Source organism: Hyaena hyaena, unplaced genomic scaffold (genome assembly GCF_003009895.1).
Source record: "Hyaena hyaena isolate Hyena2069 unplaced genomic scaffold, ASM300989v1 scaffold_144, whole genome shotgun sequence".
In the NCBI taxonomy this organism is placed as follows: domain Eukaryota; kingdom Metazoa; phylum Chordata; class Mammalia; order Carnivora; family Hyaenidae; genus Hyaena; species Hyaena hyaena.
This window is the reverse complement of record NW_024080776.1, coordinates 3,308,825-3,326,373: the sequence shown is the minus strand read 5'-3', so window position 1 is coordinate 3,326,373 and position 17,549 is coordinate 3,308,825. Positions and strand designations below refer to the sequence as shown.

The 17,549-nt window shown below is 39.0% G+C and overlaps 1 protein-coding gene across 1 annotated transcript in view; it reads left to right on the top strand.

Moving 5' to 3' along the window:
- Positions 1–17,549, top strand: part of ZSWIM5 (zinc finger SWIM-type containing 5) — a 66,689-nt gene that overhangs the window by 13,647 nt on the left and 35,493 nt on the right. Inside the window, exons 2-4 of the mRNA XM_039238630.1 lie at positions 2,066–2,214; positions 3,744–3,894; positions 12,135–12,314. Of these exons, the coding sequence (XP_039094561.1) occupies positions 2,066–2,214; positions 3,744–3,894; positions 12,135–12,314 (480 nt within the window). The remainder of the gene's footprint in view (positions 1–2,065; positions 2,215–3,743; positions 3,895–12,134; positions 12,315–17,549) is intronic.

Genomic DNA, 17,549 nt, shown 5'->3' with positions numbered 1-17,549 from the left:
AAAAAGATGTGGTTTATCTATATGATGGAATACTACATGGCAGTGAGAAAGAATGCAATCTGGCCATGTGTAGCAACATGGATGGACCTTGAGGGTGTTATGCTGAGCAAAATAAGTCAGGCAGAGAAGGACAAATACCATATGTTTGCACGTATAGGAGGACTAGGAGGAACTTAATGGAGGACCAAGGAGGAGAAGAAGGGGGGAAATGGTGGGGGAGAGGGAGAGAGGCAAACCATGAAAGACTCTTGAATACTGAGAACAAACTGAGGACTGATGGGTGTGGGGGGTTGGGGGGGGGGAGATGGGCATGGAGGAGGGCACTTGTGGGGATGAGCACTGGGTGTTATATGGAAACCAACTTGACAATAAACTATTTGTAAAAAAAGAAAATTAATTAAATAAATAAAATAAAATAAAAAAGGAAAAAAATACAGGGTAGACAAGGCTAGAAATGAAAGATAAGGCCTGAGCATAGAAAGCCTTGAATGCCAACCTAAAGCATTTGGACTTAATTTAATAAAAATGACGCATCACTGAAGACCTCTGAGGAAGTGATATAATCAGAACTATGTTTAAAATAATACACTTGAAGAAACTAGCATATAGTAGATACCATAAACTGGACAGTCATATATGTTAACTATTAGAATAAATGAATGTGTGAACCCTCCTGATTTCATGGAGAATAAGAAAGCAACTTTTCTGTGTAGACCTGGATTTCATTTAAGCAGTACTTTGATCTAGGAAGACAAGAGGAAAGATAGACTGACTAATTAAACATGACATGGATTTATTTAATGTTTTATTTATTTATTTTGAGAGAGAGGGAAAGAGAATCCCAAGCAGAATCCATGCTGTCATCACAGAGCCCTACACAAGGTTTGATCTCAGGAACCATGAGATCATGACCTGAGCCAAGATCAAGAGTTGGACACTTAACCGACTGTGCCCCAGTGGACACTTAAGCCAGGTGACCCAAACATGACATGAATTTATAGTCTATTACATGACCACACTTATAGAGCATTGATTAATAGTCTTTTGTAACTTGCAGGCATTTTTATGTCTAAAAATTTAACATAAGACTGTCTTTGAGAAAGTGAAAGAAGATTTAGTGTTCATCCCACAAATATTTCCTAAGTCTCTACTGAATAACAATACTGTGCTATAGGTGATTCACCTGTAGATTCAACTTGGGGTTCAATTGTGAGCAAGCAGCTAGCAAGGCACTAGGGGAGAGGGGTGTGTAAAGAACTAAAACTGTTTTAATGTGTTGCAGTGAGACCAGATATGAAAGATATTTTGAGTATAAATTTATAAAACATTATCACTTGTATCCACCTCTGCCTGTGCTTTAAGGGTCAAGTTTCTAGAAATTTAGAAGTGTTGACTCTGCTTCAGAAGTTAAATTTTGCAGTGAACTTTAAAAACAATTTTTTATTTTCTAAGAAAGTATTTTTTTTTATCTTACAATAACATCTATACTTGAAGGCTTATTTTGAACTTCATAGGAAGGAAAAGAGAAGAAAGAAATGTCACCTTCTAGGAGAAAAATACATCACTGTTTTCATGTTTGTGCATTTCCTTCTGGAATTTCCCCTAGAATGTTATTTGTTGACCTTGTAAGGGAGTACGACTGAGACATAAGTGAGTATAAAACTAGCATTAGCCTTCTTTTTTTTTTGTTTTGTTTTGTTTATTTCTAGGAGAGAGAGAGAGACAGTGTGAGCAGGGGAGGGTCAGAGAGAGAGGGAGACACAGACTCTGAAACAGGCTCCAGGCTCTGAGCTGGCAGTCAGCACAGAGCCCGACGCGGGGCTCGAACCCACAAACCGTGAGATCATGACCTGAGCGAAAGTCGGACTCTTAACCGACTAAGCCACCCGGGCGCCCCTAGCATTAGCCCTCTTAGTTTATTTATAGGACAACACAACTGACAAAGACCAGAATAAGGCAAAGTACGCCATCCATTTTTTAATATCCTCATAGAGTATCCCTTCTGCCAAATGTGTAGCATTTGTACAATTCAGAGGGTTCATATCACCATTCCCATTCCTCACAGGTGCCCCTGACCCCACAGCTGGGGCCAGCATTGATGATGAGAACTGTTGGCATTTGGATGAAGAACAAGTGAAAGAACAAGTGAAACTCTTTCTCTCCCAGGGTGGTTACTATGGCTCTGGAAAGCAACTCAATTCAATGTTTGCCAAGGTAAGATATGAAAGGGATTGAGGGGGGAGGGGTTGTTTGTTTGTTTGTTTTACTTTAAGTAAACTGGCCTCACCACACTTCTGACTTCATGCATTGTAGCTAACTCACTTGACCTATTTGTCCTGAATGCTTGAAAATTAATGGGAGTTGCTGAACAAAGCAGACCTGATCCAGAGCCGGTAGCATCTAGGGACCCCTAATTCCTCACCCTGGTAGTCCTTTTCCTTCTGCTCTACTCTAAATATTTAAAGTTAGCATTGCTGAGGTTTTAGTAAGAAAGCCACCATCCCTCTGCCTGAACCCAAGGCTGCTGGATGAGGTCTTGAAGAAATTTAGTATTTTGGAACTGTGGGCTCTCACAGCAGGCTTTCTTTCTTTTTTTCTTAACACCTTTAGTAAGAGATAATTCACATGCTGTAAAATTTACTCATTTAAAGTGTGCAATTCAGTGGTTTTTAATATATTCACAGATATGCACAGCTGTCACCACAGTCAAGTTTAGAACATTTTCATCACCCTAAAAAGAAATCCCATGCCCTTTACCTGTCACTTCCCTATCCTCCATTCCCCGTCTCCCAGCCCTAAATAACCACTAATCTACTTTCCTTCTGTATAGATTTCCCTGTTTGGGGCTTTCATAGAGAAGGAATCATATAGTATATAGTCTTTAATGCCTGGTTTCTTTCACCTAGCATAGTATTTTCAAGGATCATCCATGTTGTAACATGTATCCATACTTAATGCCTTTTTATGGTTGAATAATATCCCAGTGTATGGATATACCACTTTTGTTTATCCATTCTCTGTTAGTAGACATTGGATTATTTCCATCTTTTGGCTATTATAAATAATGCTTTTATAAACATTCTTTTTTTTTAATTTTTTTTAATGTTTTATTTATTTCTAGGAGAGAGAGAGAGAGAGAGACAGCGTGAGCAGGGGAGGGTCAGAGAGAGAGGGAGTCACAGACTGAAATAGGCTCCAGGCTCTGAGCTGGCAGTCAGCACAGAGCCCGATGCGGGGCTCGAACCCACGAACCGCGAGATCGTGACCTAAGCGAAAGTCGGATGCTTAACCGACTAAGCCACCCAGGCGCCCCTATAAACATTCTTATACAAGGTTCTGTGTGAACATGTGTTTTCATTTCTGTCTAAGATTGAAATTGATAGGTCATATAACTCTACGTTTAATCATTTGAAGAACTGCTAGACTGATTTTTAAAGTGGTTGCATCATTTTACATTCCCACCAACACTGTTTCAAGGGTCTGATTTCTCTATATTATCACCAACACTTGTTCTTATCTGACTTTTTAATTCTAGCCATCCTAGTGAATGTGAAGTGGTAATCTCAATGTGTACCACAGGCTTTCTTAATATATGCAGAGAACTTGCTTATAGAACAAGAAGGCTTCTTTTTGGCTCTTTGGTTATGTTGTGCTTAGATACTTCATCTTCTCCTCCCCTTCCTTCTCCTCCTGCTTTTTCATGATGTGCAGTCACCAACCCCTGGCCCCTCCTTATGTGTCAGGTTCGAGAGATGCTGCGGATGAGAGATACCAATGGAGCCAGGATGCTGACGCTGATAACTGAGCAGTTTATGGCTGACCCACGACTCACACTCTGGAGGCAGCAAGGAACAAGCATGACAGATAAGTGCAGGCAGCTCTGGGATGAGCTCGGTAAGTTCCCCTATCTCAGAGAAGTGTTTTGTCTGTCCTACCAGTTTGCCCCCTGGGAACAGTGTTAGCAAATACTTACCATCAATCATTACGTAGGTCTTGCTAAATGAACTTTAGACTAGCTGTGGAAGATACAGGCTCTACACAGGCCACCCAGAATATTCTGAACTCACTTGTGTTGTTTACACAGCACTGTGCTTCGCTATTCTCCCAGATGTTAGCATTGCTATCTGTTCCAGATATTACCACATAGAAGCCTTTGCTGAGGGAAAACCTCTTGCCTTGGCTTCTTTTGCATGGCACTAGCCTGGCTCTCCAAACACTTACCAACCTCACTTTTCTTGCTTTTCCTGGGTTTGCTCTTCTTTATCACTAGTAGACGATCTCTAGATGTAGGGCAGTTTCCAAGACTTGGGCCTTGGACTTCTATTCTTCTTCCTCTATACTCCCTTAAGAACTTTTTTTTTTTTTAATGTCACAGCTTTAGAGCTTACTTCTGTTGATCTCACTCAACCTTATCTTATTTCCACTTATCTGAGTTCCAATCCCATAGTAGTGCTCCCCTGTGACCATTTCCACTGAAAAATGCCCTGATCACCTCAAGCTTGAGAAATCCAAAAATGAACTCAAGACTTCTACCAAAAAAGTTTCCCCTAACTTTGGCATTGGCACATTGCTCAGTCTACCAAACTTAATGTCAAGCTCTCATTCTTCTTTCATTCCCAACATTCAGTCACCAACTTCATCTGTTGCCTTGACTTTCAAAATGCAATTTGATGTCCATTCACACCTTTTATTTCCTGTCACCACTGGTCTGGTTGAGGGCCTTGGGAACATTTAGATTAAATTAGACCTGTGGCCTCCTGAATGGCTTCTCTGTTCTAGATTCTTCTATAAAAGGCCACTTTGAACTCCTCTGTCATTATTAATTTCTCCCTCTCTACCAGACCAATCCCATCAGCATACAGAGCGCTCTAATATCTTCAATCTCAAAAAAAAATGCCTCTGATGTTCTCATCCCCCTCCAATTATTACCCCATTTCTCTTCTTCCATGCATAGCAATATTTCTTTTTTTAAGTTTTCATTTAAATTCCAGTTAGTTAACATATAGTATATTAGTTTCAGGTGTACAATGTAGTGATTCAGTTAACTGAAATCACAGTTTGTAAATAATTTGTCTAATATCAGAAGGCCAAAGAAAGTCTTACAATTTTAGCTATTGACACTAGTAACTTCACAATAAGATTTCTGTGCAAAAGGTAAGGTGATATTTGATCAAATAGACATCTTTTTGGTGTCCATGAGAACTAGACTTCCATATTAGCTTCTGTTAAAAAGCTCATTCCATTTTATTAAAATGTTTGTAATTGCAACTTCGTGTTTAATGTTTATTTTCCGTCTTTTCTTTCTTTAGCATTTAGGTAACTGTTCAGCAGTTTGCTATATGGCCATTGTTGGCCTTAAACTGCACTAGTAACAAACATGGTATTTATCTTGTATTGAAAATAAAACAGTTTTGATAATTTAAAAAAAATGTAGTGATTCAGCACTTCTATACAGCATGCAGTTCTCATCACAGGTAGTACACTCCTTAATCCCCATTACCTATTTAACCCATCCCCCCATCCACCTCCATTCTGGTTAACTAGCAGTTTGTTCTCTGTAATTAAGAGTCTGTTTCTTGGGGGTGCCTGGGCAGCTCTGTTGGTTAAGCATCCACCTCTCAGTTTCGGCTCAGGTCATGATCTCACAGTTGGTGAGTTTGAACCCCACATCAGGCTGCATGTTGACAGTGCAGAGCCTGGTTGGAAATACCTCTCTCTACCCCACCTGTGTGCACACACACTCTCTCTCAAAATAAATAAATAAAAAAGTCTTTTAAAAAAAAGAATCTGTTTCTTGGTTTGCCTCTCTTTTCCCCTTTGCTTGTTTGTTTTGTTACTTAAATTCCACATCTGAGTGAAATCATATGGTATTTGTCTTTCTCTGACTTATTTCACTAAGCATTATACTCTCTAGCTTTATCCCTGTCATTGCAAATGGCAAGATTTCATTCTTTTTTGTGCTGAGTAATATTCCATGTGTGTATATACTACAGCTTCGACACTTGGGCTGTTTCCATAATTTGGCTATTGTTGACAATGCTGCTATATAAACATTGGGGTGCATGTATCCCTTTGAATTAGTATTCTTGTATCCTTTGGGTAAATACCTAATAATGCAATTGCTGGATCATAGAGTAGTTCTATTGTAACTTTCTGAGGAACCTCCATACTGTTTTCCACAGGGCCGTATCACTTTGCATTCCCATCAACAGTGCAAGAGGATTCCCCTTTTTCCACATGCTCAACAACATCTGTTGTTTCTTGTTTTCAATTTTAGCCATTCTAACAGGTGTGAAGTGTTATCTCACCATAGTTGTTGTTGTTTTAAATTCACCTTAATTAACATACAGTATAGTATTGGTTTCAGGAGTAGAACCCAGTGGTTCATTACTTTCATATAATACCCAGTGCTCAGGGCACCTGGGTGGCTCAGTCAGTTAAACGTCTGACTTCAGCTCAAGTCATGATCTCACAGTTTGTGGGTTTAAGCCCCACTTGGGCTCTGTGCTGACAGCTCAGAGCCTGGAGTCTACTTCGGATTCTGTGTTCTCCCTCTGTCTCTGACCCTCCCCTGCTCATGCTGTCTCTATCTCTCTCTCAACACTAAACAAAAACATTTTAAAAACATAAGCATTAAAAATTTTTAATAAAAAAATAATAACACCCAGTGCTCATCCCAGCAAGTGCCCTCCTTAATACTCATCACCCATGTAATCCATCCCCCACCCACCGCCTATCCAGCAATCCTCGGTTTGTTCTCTGTATTTAAGAGTCACTTATAGTTTCCCTCCTCTGTTTTTATCTTATTTTTCTTTCTTTTCCCCTGTGTTCATCTGTTGTGTATCTTAAATTCCATAGGTGAGTGAAATCATATGATATTTGTCTTTCTCTGACTTATTTTGCTTAGCATAATACACTCTAGTTTTATCCACATTGTTGCAAATGGCAAGATTTCCTTCATTTTGATTTCCAAGTAACATTCCATGTGTATATAGGCATATATATATACAGACACCATATCTTCTTTATCCATTCATCAGTCGATGGATGGACATTTAGGCTCTTAACATAATATTGTTGATAGCACTGCAATAAACATTGGGGTGCATGTGCCTCTTTGAATCAGCATTTTTGTATCCTTTGGATAAATACCTAGTAGTGCAATTGCTGGGTCATAGGGTAGTTCTGTTTTTAATTTTTTGAGAAACCTCCATACTGTTTTCCAGAGTGGCTGCACCAGTTCACATTCCCACCAGCAGTGGAAAAGAGACCCTTTCTCTCAGATCCTTGCCAACTTCTGTTGTTGCCTGAGTTGTTAATGTTAGCCATTCTAACAGGTGTGAAGTAGTATCTCATTGTGGTTTTGATTTGTATTTCCCTGATGATGAGTGATGTTGAGCAATTTTTCATGTGTCTGTTGGCCATCTGGATGTCTTCTTTGGAGAAGTGTCTATTTGTGTCTTTTGCCCATTTGTTTTATGCATGTTGAGTTTTATAAGTTCTTTATATATTTTGGATACTAACCCTTTATCTGATATGTCACTTGCAAATGCCTGATTCCATTCCGTCTGTTGCCTTTTAGTTTTGCTGATTGTTTCCTTCACTGTGCAGAAGCTTTTTATTTTGATGAGGTCCCAGTAGTTCAGTTTTTATTTTGTTTCCCTTGCCTCCAGAGATGTGTTGAGTAAGAATTCTTTGAGGAATTAATAATTACTTTTTTTGTTTGTTGTTTGACTATTCGGGAGGTTGCAGATTTTTCTGTTGTTATATTAATTTACCCCTGAATTGTCTACCAGTAATTTAAAATCTTCATACAGTATATTTGGTCACATCAAATAATTATCAATTTTATTATCTTATTAGAGACATTTCTTCTGGAACCATTTATTTTCCTATCCCTGGTTTAGATTGTTTGCTCTCTAAACCTGCTACAGAATAATCATGCAGATACTGCTCTTCACTATCATTCTAGGACTTCCCTTTTCCTTTCTCCTATGTTAGACCCCCTGTTTTCTGGATCCAACATCTTCCCCTCTGTGGATTTACTTCTTGCTTTGGTTGAGTACATTTTCCAGTAGCTTCCTCAGACAGGGTGGGAGATAGTTGATAAATTTTGCATTGCTGAGTGTCTGGATTTTACTCTCTTTTGAGTGATACTTTGATTGGGTGTGTAATTCTAGGTTGGAAATCTTATTCTTTTCCCTTAGAATTTTGAAGACATATCTCCATTGTCCTCTAGCTTCCCCTTACTGTTGTGAGGTACCAGGCCATTCTCATTCAGGAAAATGTTGTGTTTTTTCTGATGGCCTTCTCCTACTTTTTTTTTTTTTTTTTTTTTAATTTGAGAGAGAGACTTCCAAGCAGGCTCCATGCTCAGCGCAGAGCCCGATGCAGGACTCCATCTCACAATCATGAGATCATGACCTAAGGCAAAATCAAAAATCAGATACCCAAAAGACTGAGCCACCCAGGCGCCCACTAAATTTTTCAAAAATCTTATCTGCTTGGGTGCCTGGCTGGCTCAGTCAGTAGAGCATGTGACTCTTAACCTGTATTGTGTGTTTGAGCCTTGCGTTGGGTGTAGAGATTACTAAAAATATAAATAAATAAACTTTTAAAAAATCTAATCTGGGGACACCTAGGGGGCTTAGTTGGTTAAGCTTCTGACTCTTGATCTCAGCTCAGGTCTTGATCTCAGGGTCGTGAGTTCAAACCCTGTATTGGGCTCTGCACTGGGCATGAAGCCTATTTAAAAATAAATAAATAAAATTTTAAAAATAAAAAACCTAATCTGCTTAATACTCACTAAGCCTTCTCAGCTGGGAAACCTGAATCCTTTAGTGTAATAGGTTTTCTTGAAAAAAAAATTTTTTTTTAAATTTCCTCACCCTTTTCTTTCTCTTTTTGTCTGGAGCTATTTCTGTTATTTGGATATTAGCTTCTAGGTTACTATGCAACAGGCTTAGAGGACTAACAGTCTAGATTGGGAATAAGAAAATAGAGGGTTCCAGAAGGGATGTCTCTAAACAGATAGTAAAATTGCTACATTAAATTATTTTTTATGACTGAACATACTAAATGGAGATTGATCCTCTAATTTTATTTTTTCTTTCATTGTTATGGTATGTTTTTGTTTTCATTTTTTGTCTTTTATCTTCTAGGTGGTTTCCTCAGTTTTATCTTTCAAACATCTTACTAATTTTTAATCTGTTTTTTTGTCATCATAGGTTTAATTTTCAAGAACCCATTTTTGTTATTGCTGTGTCCTGCACTTTTTTCTTAGATGCAGTATCTTCTCACTTTGCTGATATCAATGCCGTTTTTTTATTTCTTTAAGTTTTCTCTTCTCTGCCTTTTTTGTATTTCCTCCAAGTTTTTCTTCTTTCTGTTTGCTTTTGCTCTCTGTCCTTCAAGTCAGGTGCTTTCCTCATATATCTAACATTTCTTAGCTGTCCATTCCTATTTAAGAGTAACACTCAAAAGCTAAAAGGAAGTTCTGTGTGTGTGTGTGTGTGTGTGTGTGTGTGTGTGTGTGTAACTGAGGATGATCTGGTTGGGTTTTTTTTAGTTATCTGCTTTGTTTTTTCCCCTTTGGGCTGATTTGTTTCCAGAGATGAATTCTCCAATCTCTTGTCTCTGGTTTATAAGCCTGTCACAGTTTTCTTAGAACCACGTGGGGAAAGAGGGTTGGGTCAGGGGGGTGTCCATTTGTTCAATGTGTATTGACTTAATCCCTCAGTTTTTAGTATGGAAACCCCCGCCCCCTCGACTGTGAGTAGTAGTTTCAATCCAGAGCCTCTCTGAATCAACCTTCCCAATGAATAAAGCTCTGGCCTTCTTCCAGGAGAGGGAAGGAGCAGGCAGTCAGCTACCTTGACTAGAGGAGGAACTCTGGGATGCTGAGACCTTTGACAAACTTCCAACCAATTTTACTAGTTTCAGCCCCACTTTCAGCAGGGTTCTATGGCATGAATCTGTCTGCTTCTGGGCTTTCCTGACTGCCAATGGAGGTTTCAATTTTGTCTGTTCTGCTAAGTCAGCTATCACTCATCCACTTTCCAGATTCTAAAATTTTATGGCTGTTCTCTTTTATCTCTCCCATCCTCTGTGTCTGTGTGAGCTTACACCTGTTTTTATCCCTTTACTTTCATTTTAGTGAGGTTTCAGAAGGAAACAGTGGTTAGCTTTAACCAGAATTAATTCATGTTTATTCTTCAAACTTAAATGTCCTTTTCTTTCTATAACTTCTCCTGACCCCAAATGCAGAATTCATTGTTCCATCATGTATATTCTTATAGGATTTTATGTATGTCTATGATAGCATTTACCATGCTTTATTATAATTATTATTTGGGTAAATCCTAACTATAATTCCCTTGAGAGTCATCATAATATAAAACTATTATATTACATAGTATAGTTTTTATTTCATGGTCGGTTTTTAAAACTGAACCCATAGAAATGAATTTTCACCATCTTCAGGTATTATCTGAAATTGAGGCTAAAAATGGCCTTTAAACCATTCCTATTTGAGTTTGAAGGACCTTGAAATAGTGTTTCACAGTACCTCTGTGCACAGATATAGTTTCATCCCAAAGGATGTTTATCATAAACATTTAACTTAAGACACTTTGCAGCCAGGCTTATTGCTGATTTGACATTGAGAATATATCTAGCTCAGTCATAGCCAACCTTGAAAAGAAGCAGATTTGCTTGAAAAGAAGGTAATATGGTCAGAAAAACAGTACTCATAGACTATATAGAATATGTGATAGTCTGCTACAGTAACAGAGAAGATCCAAGAATGTAATAGTTTTAAGGCATCACAGTTGATCAACAGTATCAAAATCCAAACTGAAATAAACCATTTTTCTTGAAAAAAGGAAATACTAAAATTCTTCTATGTCCCAAGTAATATGCTAGGCCTTTTACAAATCTTATTTCAATTTTTCTCATAAATCCCTACAAAGTAGTTGTTTTGGGGCACCAGGGTGGTTCAGTTGGTTGAGCGTCTGACTTTGGCTCAGATCATAATCTCACAGTTCATGGGTTCAAACCCCGAGTCAGGTTCTCTACTGTCATGCAGAGCCCGCTTAGGATCCTCTATCTTCCTCTCTCTCTGCCCCTCTCCTGCATGATCCTCTATTTCCTCTCTCTCTCTCTCTAAAATAAATAAGCTTTTTTTTTTTTTTAAAAAAAAAAAAAGGTAGTTATTTTTATGCTCTCAGTTTTACAGTTGAGGGATATGAATTTCAGAAAGTCCAAGGTCAACTAACCAAAAACTGAAACCTTTTCTGAGCACTCCCTTCTGATCCCTGCCCTTGTGCTAAGTGCCCTTCCTCTATGTTGCTGTTGTACCCATATCTTTATCTTAACACTTATCATATTCAAATGACATTATGTGTATCTATCTATTTCCCCCATTAGTCAGCTCTTCAAGGGTTAGAACAATGTCTTATCACCAGTAGGAGAAAAAGCCTCAAACATAGAAAACTCTCAATAAATATATGTTGGACTGCAAATCTGAGCTCAGAATTCAAGCCAAAATCTGTTTTGTTCATCATTATAGGCACACATCCAGATATCCAGGAAGGATATTTAAGGAAGCTTTGAGAAGGAAAAATAAGCCATTTCTAAAAACTTTAGCAGATTTGTTTTGTTTTGTTTTGTTTTTGAGAGAGAGCGTGTGTGTGAGCTGGGGAGGGGCAGAGGGAGTGGGAGAGAGAACCCTAAGTAGGCTCCAGGCACAGCCTGGAGTCTGACACAGGGCTTGATCTCACAATTCTGAGATGAGATCATGACCTACGCCAAAATCAAGAGTCAGACACTCCTACCAGCATGGAGCATGCTTGCAATTCTCTCTCTCCCCTTCTCTCTCTGCCCCTCCCCCATTTGTGCTGTCTCTGCCTCTCTCAAAATAAATAACTTTTAAAAAAATTATTAAAAAAAAAGGTTAGATGCTCAACCAACTGAGCCACCCAGGTGCCCCAACAGATTTGATTTTTTATATTTAGAAAAGCTGATGTTTTGGAAACTTTTCCTACCACTAAAAATGGAAGAGAAGAATAGACTGAAAAAGTAAAACTTAACATACATCAGAGGATATCAAGAATGTTGGTTGCTTTATTTTCCAGGGGCCTTATGGGTATGCATCATTTTAAACCCACACTGCAAACTGGAAGAAAAATCCTGTTGGCTGCAACAACTGCAGAGGTGGAGTGACCTGGATGTCTGTCCCCTGGAGGATGGGAACTATGGGCATGAGTTGCCCAACATCACCAATGCACTTCCCCAGAATGCCAGTCACAGCCCAGGTGAGCCATATATCCTTCTACAGTCTTTGTGCCTGGAGCTCCCAAAGGTGGGAGGGTAAAGTGCTAGAAAAAAGGTGGCTGGACAGTTGTCTGTCAGTATTGTCATCCTCAATAAGAAAAGCCTATCCTTTTGTTTGTCTTGAATACCAATCCTTAAATAAGGGTAAACTTTTATCTTTGACATTGTAGATGTCAAAAAGACATGCTGTCTTTTTCCATATCTAAAGTGTCCTTACAGTGCCCAGCATAAATTCCTAGAGTCCTCTGCATGAATCCTCTTTACCTTTTAAGTTCATTATGACTAAAGGATCTTGGCCTCAGTTGGGGTTGGTTTTAGCTCAGAAGACCTACCTGAAGAGTAGAATGGAAGGCCTGCAAAACACAGGTTTTAAGATGTCCTGACAATTGTTTTTCTTACTTTTCTGTTTTCCTCAAATGTTTTTGTATAGCAGATAGCTAGGATGGATTATCTTCCCAAATTACTGCTAAGACTCTTGGCCCCTTTTAAGACAAATCCAGTACAGTGATACTGTACCCTCTACCTTTTGAGCCCATTGGCCTATGAAATCACTGAGCATCAGTATTCACATCAGTTTTTAGTTCATCTAACTCAAGCTATTTGCTGTTGGCAACTGATTGCTCTTTTGTCCATTGGGAACCTTTATTGGTAGGGGATTTTTTTCACACAATGATTTTACATGTGGGTCACTTCTATTTTAAGTGATAAATCTGATATTTTTAATATCAAGGAGAAAATAATTTAAATTGTTCTTGCCAGGTTTTATCTAGTGTCTCATAACTGATTGTAAGTATATTCATGGCAACTAAGGTAACAAGAGGTGAAAAGGCTACAGTTTTGCCATTTCTTTAAGCTACGCTTTACTCACACCATCTAACCTCCACAACACACCATCCCTTTAGTATTGGCTTTAGATTGTCATAGAGAATCAAATACTTGTAAAGACCTGCCTCCATTTTGGCAGCTTCTTCCTTATCAAATAGGTTATTTGTTGTTACTGATTCTCAGAATATTGCTTCTTCTGCAGTCTTCTTAAGTTGTGGCTGATTTAGCTCTCATGTCTTTTCACCTAATGGATCAATAGGGATCCCATTTATTCTTAATTTTTTTTTTAGCATTTATTCAGTTTTGAGAGACAGAGAATGAGTGTGGAAGGGGCAGAGAGAGAGGGAGACACAGAATCTGAAACAGGCTCTGAGCCATCAGCACAGAGCCTGATGTGGGGCTCGAACCCACAAACTGTGAGATCACGACGTGAGCTGAAGTCGGACGCTTAACTGACTGAGCCACCCAGGCTCCCCAATAGGGATCCCACTTATTCTTCATTGCCATTTCTATATCATTATCCTTTCCTTCTTCCCAAAATACCCGCCAGCTTTAAAGTTAATGTCATCAAAATATGCTATCTGCTACCCTTCTGATTTGGGTCATTTGTAGACCTCTGAGTCAGTCCCCTTGATTCCTTGAAGATTTTTGGCTGTTCTCTGCTCTCTGTCACCACTTATATTGGAATTCTTGATGATTTCAGAAGCCGCACAGATGACCCTTCCAATATTCTAGTCTCTCAATTCTTTGACCTCCTTTCTTTTAGTAGTCTTGTCTACCACCATAATTGAGCCATGCCAACCCAAGATCATACCCTAAGCCTTGTCATTACCAATAACTATACCTTCTTCATAATCTAAATTTCAGGCAGCTCTAATTACCATCATCAGTCTTGCTAGTTTATTTTCTCTAGTATCCCAGTTTCTTTTTTTTTAATTTCTAGGAGAGAGAGAGAGACAGCATGAGCAGGGGAGGGTCAGAGAGAGAGGGAGACACAGACTCTTAAATAGGCTCCAGGCTCTGAGCTGGCAGTCATCACAGAGCCCGATGTGGGGCTCGAACCCACTAACCGCGAGATCATGACCTAAGCGAAAGTCGGACGCTCAACCGACTAAGCCACCCAGGCGCCCCTCTAGTATCCCAGTTTCAATAATTCTTTAACTCACTAGGAATTTTGATCCTGCCACATATTCATTTTCCTGGTAGCCTCGTTTTCCTCCTTATCCAGGTTAGATTCCTTGGTGCATCATTATAATTACTCCTGCACATACATATTCAATCTCCTTTTTCCCTTTATTTTGTTCATAGAGCAAAACACTAACTTTAGTAGCTAAGTCTAACTCTCTAATTCCTCAGTGCTCACACCCACATAGCTGAACATAATGAAGAGAAACATAAGTATAGTCACTGGTTTTACTTTATGACTAGTGATTTCAAATGGGTTCATAGTACTGTCCAGACATCCACCACATTTCCCTAATCTATGCTTATTTCACTCTTTTAAATTACTGTTTCATGCCATCTTTTCCTGAAAACTATATCTCCCACTCCCCAACTCCCCTCTTCCTCACATTCAGCTGATAGCCTTGCTTCTCATTCACTGAAAGTATAGGAGCAATCACAAGAGAACTTCCAAGAGTTTCTCATCTGCCTCTGTCTGTGACCAACGTCATCTTCTTCCCCTGTTTTTAGTTGTGCTTCTAAGTCTAAGCCCTCTACTTATTCTCAAGTATCTATTTCATCTTTTTTATCCAGGATATCAATTCAGGAATTATCTCCTCTTTCACCGGCTTCACAGTTTTTTGTGGATTATTCCTATGAGAGTATACAAATACATTGCTTTCTCTCTTATGACAAAACAAAACAGAACAAAACAAAACACAGAACACACTCATGTTGTTCCCACGTGCTTCTCTGACTACCATCCTGTTTCTCTGAGGTAGTAGAAATAAGTAGTAGAAGGAACAAAATTATTTTAAAAGAATAGTATATATTTATATCTCTACTTCTGCTCATATTCTCCCTTGAACTCCCTCTAGTCAGCTTTCATCCTCCACTACTGAAACTGCTCTTGTATGGGTCACTGTTGTTAACCATGGCCAAATCTAGTGGTTGATTTTTGGTCATAATCTTGCTTGACCTGTCAGTAGTATTTGTTACAATTGTTTACTTTCTCATCAGAACACATTTTTCATCTTATTTCCAAGATACTACTCTTGGTTCTGCTCTTACTTCATTGGTTCCTCCTTCTCAGTCTCCTTTACTGTCTCCTCCCCACTTCCTAACCTAAAATGTTAGAGTGTGTAGGGTTCAGTCATCAAACAACTACTCTCTGTATACATACTCCTGGTGATTGCATTGTTTTAATAATCATCTGTATACCAACAACTCCCAGATTTGTATCTCCTTGACCAGATTTTTCCTCTCAACAACTCTAGACTTGTATGTTCAACAGCCTTTTCAATATCTCCACTTTGATATTAGTAGCCATCTCAGTAGGATTTCTTACCTATTCAGTCCCACCCAAACCTGTTCCTCCTATAGTCTTCCCTATCTCCATATATGGTAAATCCACATTAAAAACCATGGAGCCCTTCTTGATTTTTTTTTCTCTCTCACTCCAGATCTATTCCACGAGCAAAGCCTATTGCCTTTACCTTCAGAATATATCCAGAATCTATATATTCTTATTTCTACTGCTTATTACTCTGGCCAAGTTGCCATCATCTTTCACAAATTATTGGATGGACTTCTTAACTGCTCCTCCTGCTTCTGCCCTTCTACCTTATGGTCTGTTCTCAATATTGCTTATGTTATTGCATACTATTCTCCAATTATCCTTTTTTTTTTTTTAGTTTTAGTTTTTTACTTTTTTCTTTCATAGTTTATTGTCAAGTTGGATTCCATATAACACCCAGTGCTCATCCCAGCAAGTACCCTCCTCCATGCCCATCACTCCCCTTCCCTTCTCCCCCTCCCATCAGCCCTGAGTTTGTTTTCAGTATTCAAGAGTCTCTCATGGTTTGCCTCTCTCCCTCTTCCCAAATGTTTTTCCCCTTCTCCTCCCCCATGATCCTCCATTAAGTTTCTCCTAATCCTCCTATAAATGGAAGCATATGATATCTGTCTTTCTCTGCCTGACTTATTTCACTCGGCCTAACACCCTCAAGTTCCATCCACATTGCTACAAATGGCCAGATTTCATTCTTTCTCATTGCCATGTAGTAATCCATTGTGTAGATAAACCACGTCTTCTTGATCCATTTGTCAGTTGATGGACACTTAGGCTCGTTCCATGATTTGGCTATTATTGAAAGTGCTGCTATGAACACTGGGGTACATGTGCTTTTATGTATCAGTGCTTCTGATAAATTTAATAAATTCCTAGCAGTGCTATTGCTGGGTCATAGGGGAGTTCTATTGTTAATTTTTTGAGGAACCTCCACACTGGTTTCCAGAGGGGCTGCACGAGTTTACATTCCCACCAACAGTGTAGGAGGGTGCCCGTTTCTCCACATCCTCACTAGCATCTGTAGTCTCCTCATTTGTTCATTTTAGCCACTCTGACCAGCGTGCGGTGGTATCTCAGTGTGGTTTTGATTTGTATTTTCCCTGATGATAAGGGACGCTGAGCATCGTTTCATGTGTCTGTTGGCCATCTGGATGTCCTCTTTGGAGAAGTGTCTGTTCATGTCTTCTGCCCATTTCTTCACTGGATTATTTGTTTTTCAGAACAATATCCGTATCATAGGAATTCCATAAGAAGAAGAGAGAGGGAAAGTGCTGAAGGAGTACTTGGACAAATTATAGCTGAAAACTTCCCCAATCTGGGGAAGGAAACAGACATTGAAATCCAAGAGGCACAGAGAACTCCCCTTAGATGTAACTTGAATCAGTCTTCTGCATGACATATCATAGTGAAACTGGCAAAATATAAGGACAAAGAGAGGATTCTGAAAGCAGCTAGGGATAAAAGGGCCCTAACATAAGGGAGACCTATCAGAGTAGTTACAGACCTGTCTACTGAAACTTGGCAGGCCAGAAAAGAATGGCAGGAGATCTTCAATGTGATGAACAGAAAAAGTATGCAGCCAAGAATCCTCTATCCAGCAAGCCTGTCATTCAGAATAGAAGGAGAGATAAAAGTCTTTCCATTTAAACAAAAATTGAAAGAATTCTTCACCACTAAACCAGCCCTACAAGAAATCCTAAAGGGGACTGTATGAGGGAAATGTTGCAAGGAACACAAGATACCAGAGACACCACAAGCATGAATCCTAAGGGAACACAATGATTCTAAACCCATATTTTTCAATAATAACACTGAATGTAAATGGACTAAATGCTCCAATCAAAAGACATAGGGTAGCAGAATGGATAAAAAAACAAAA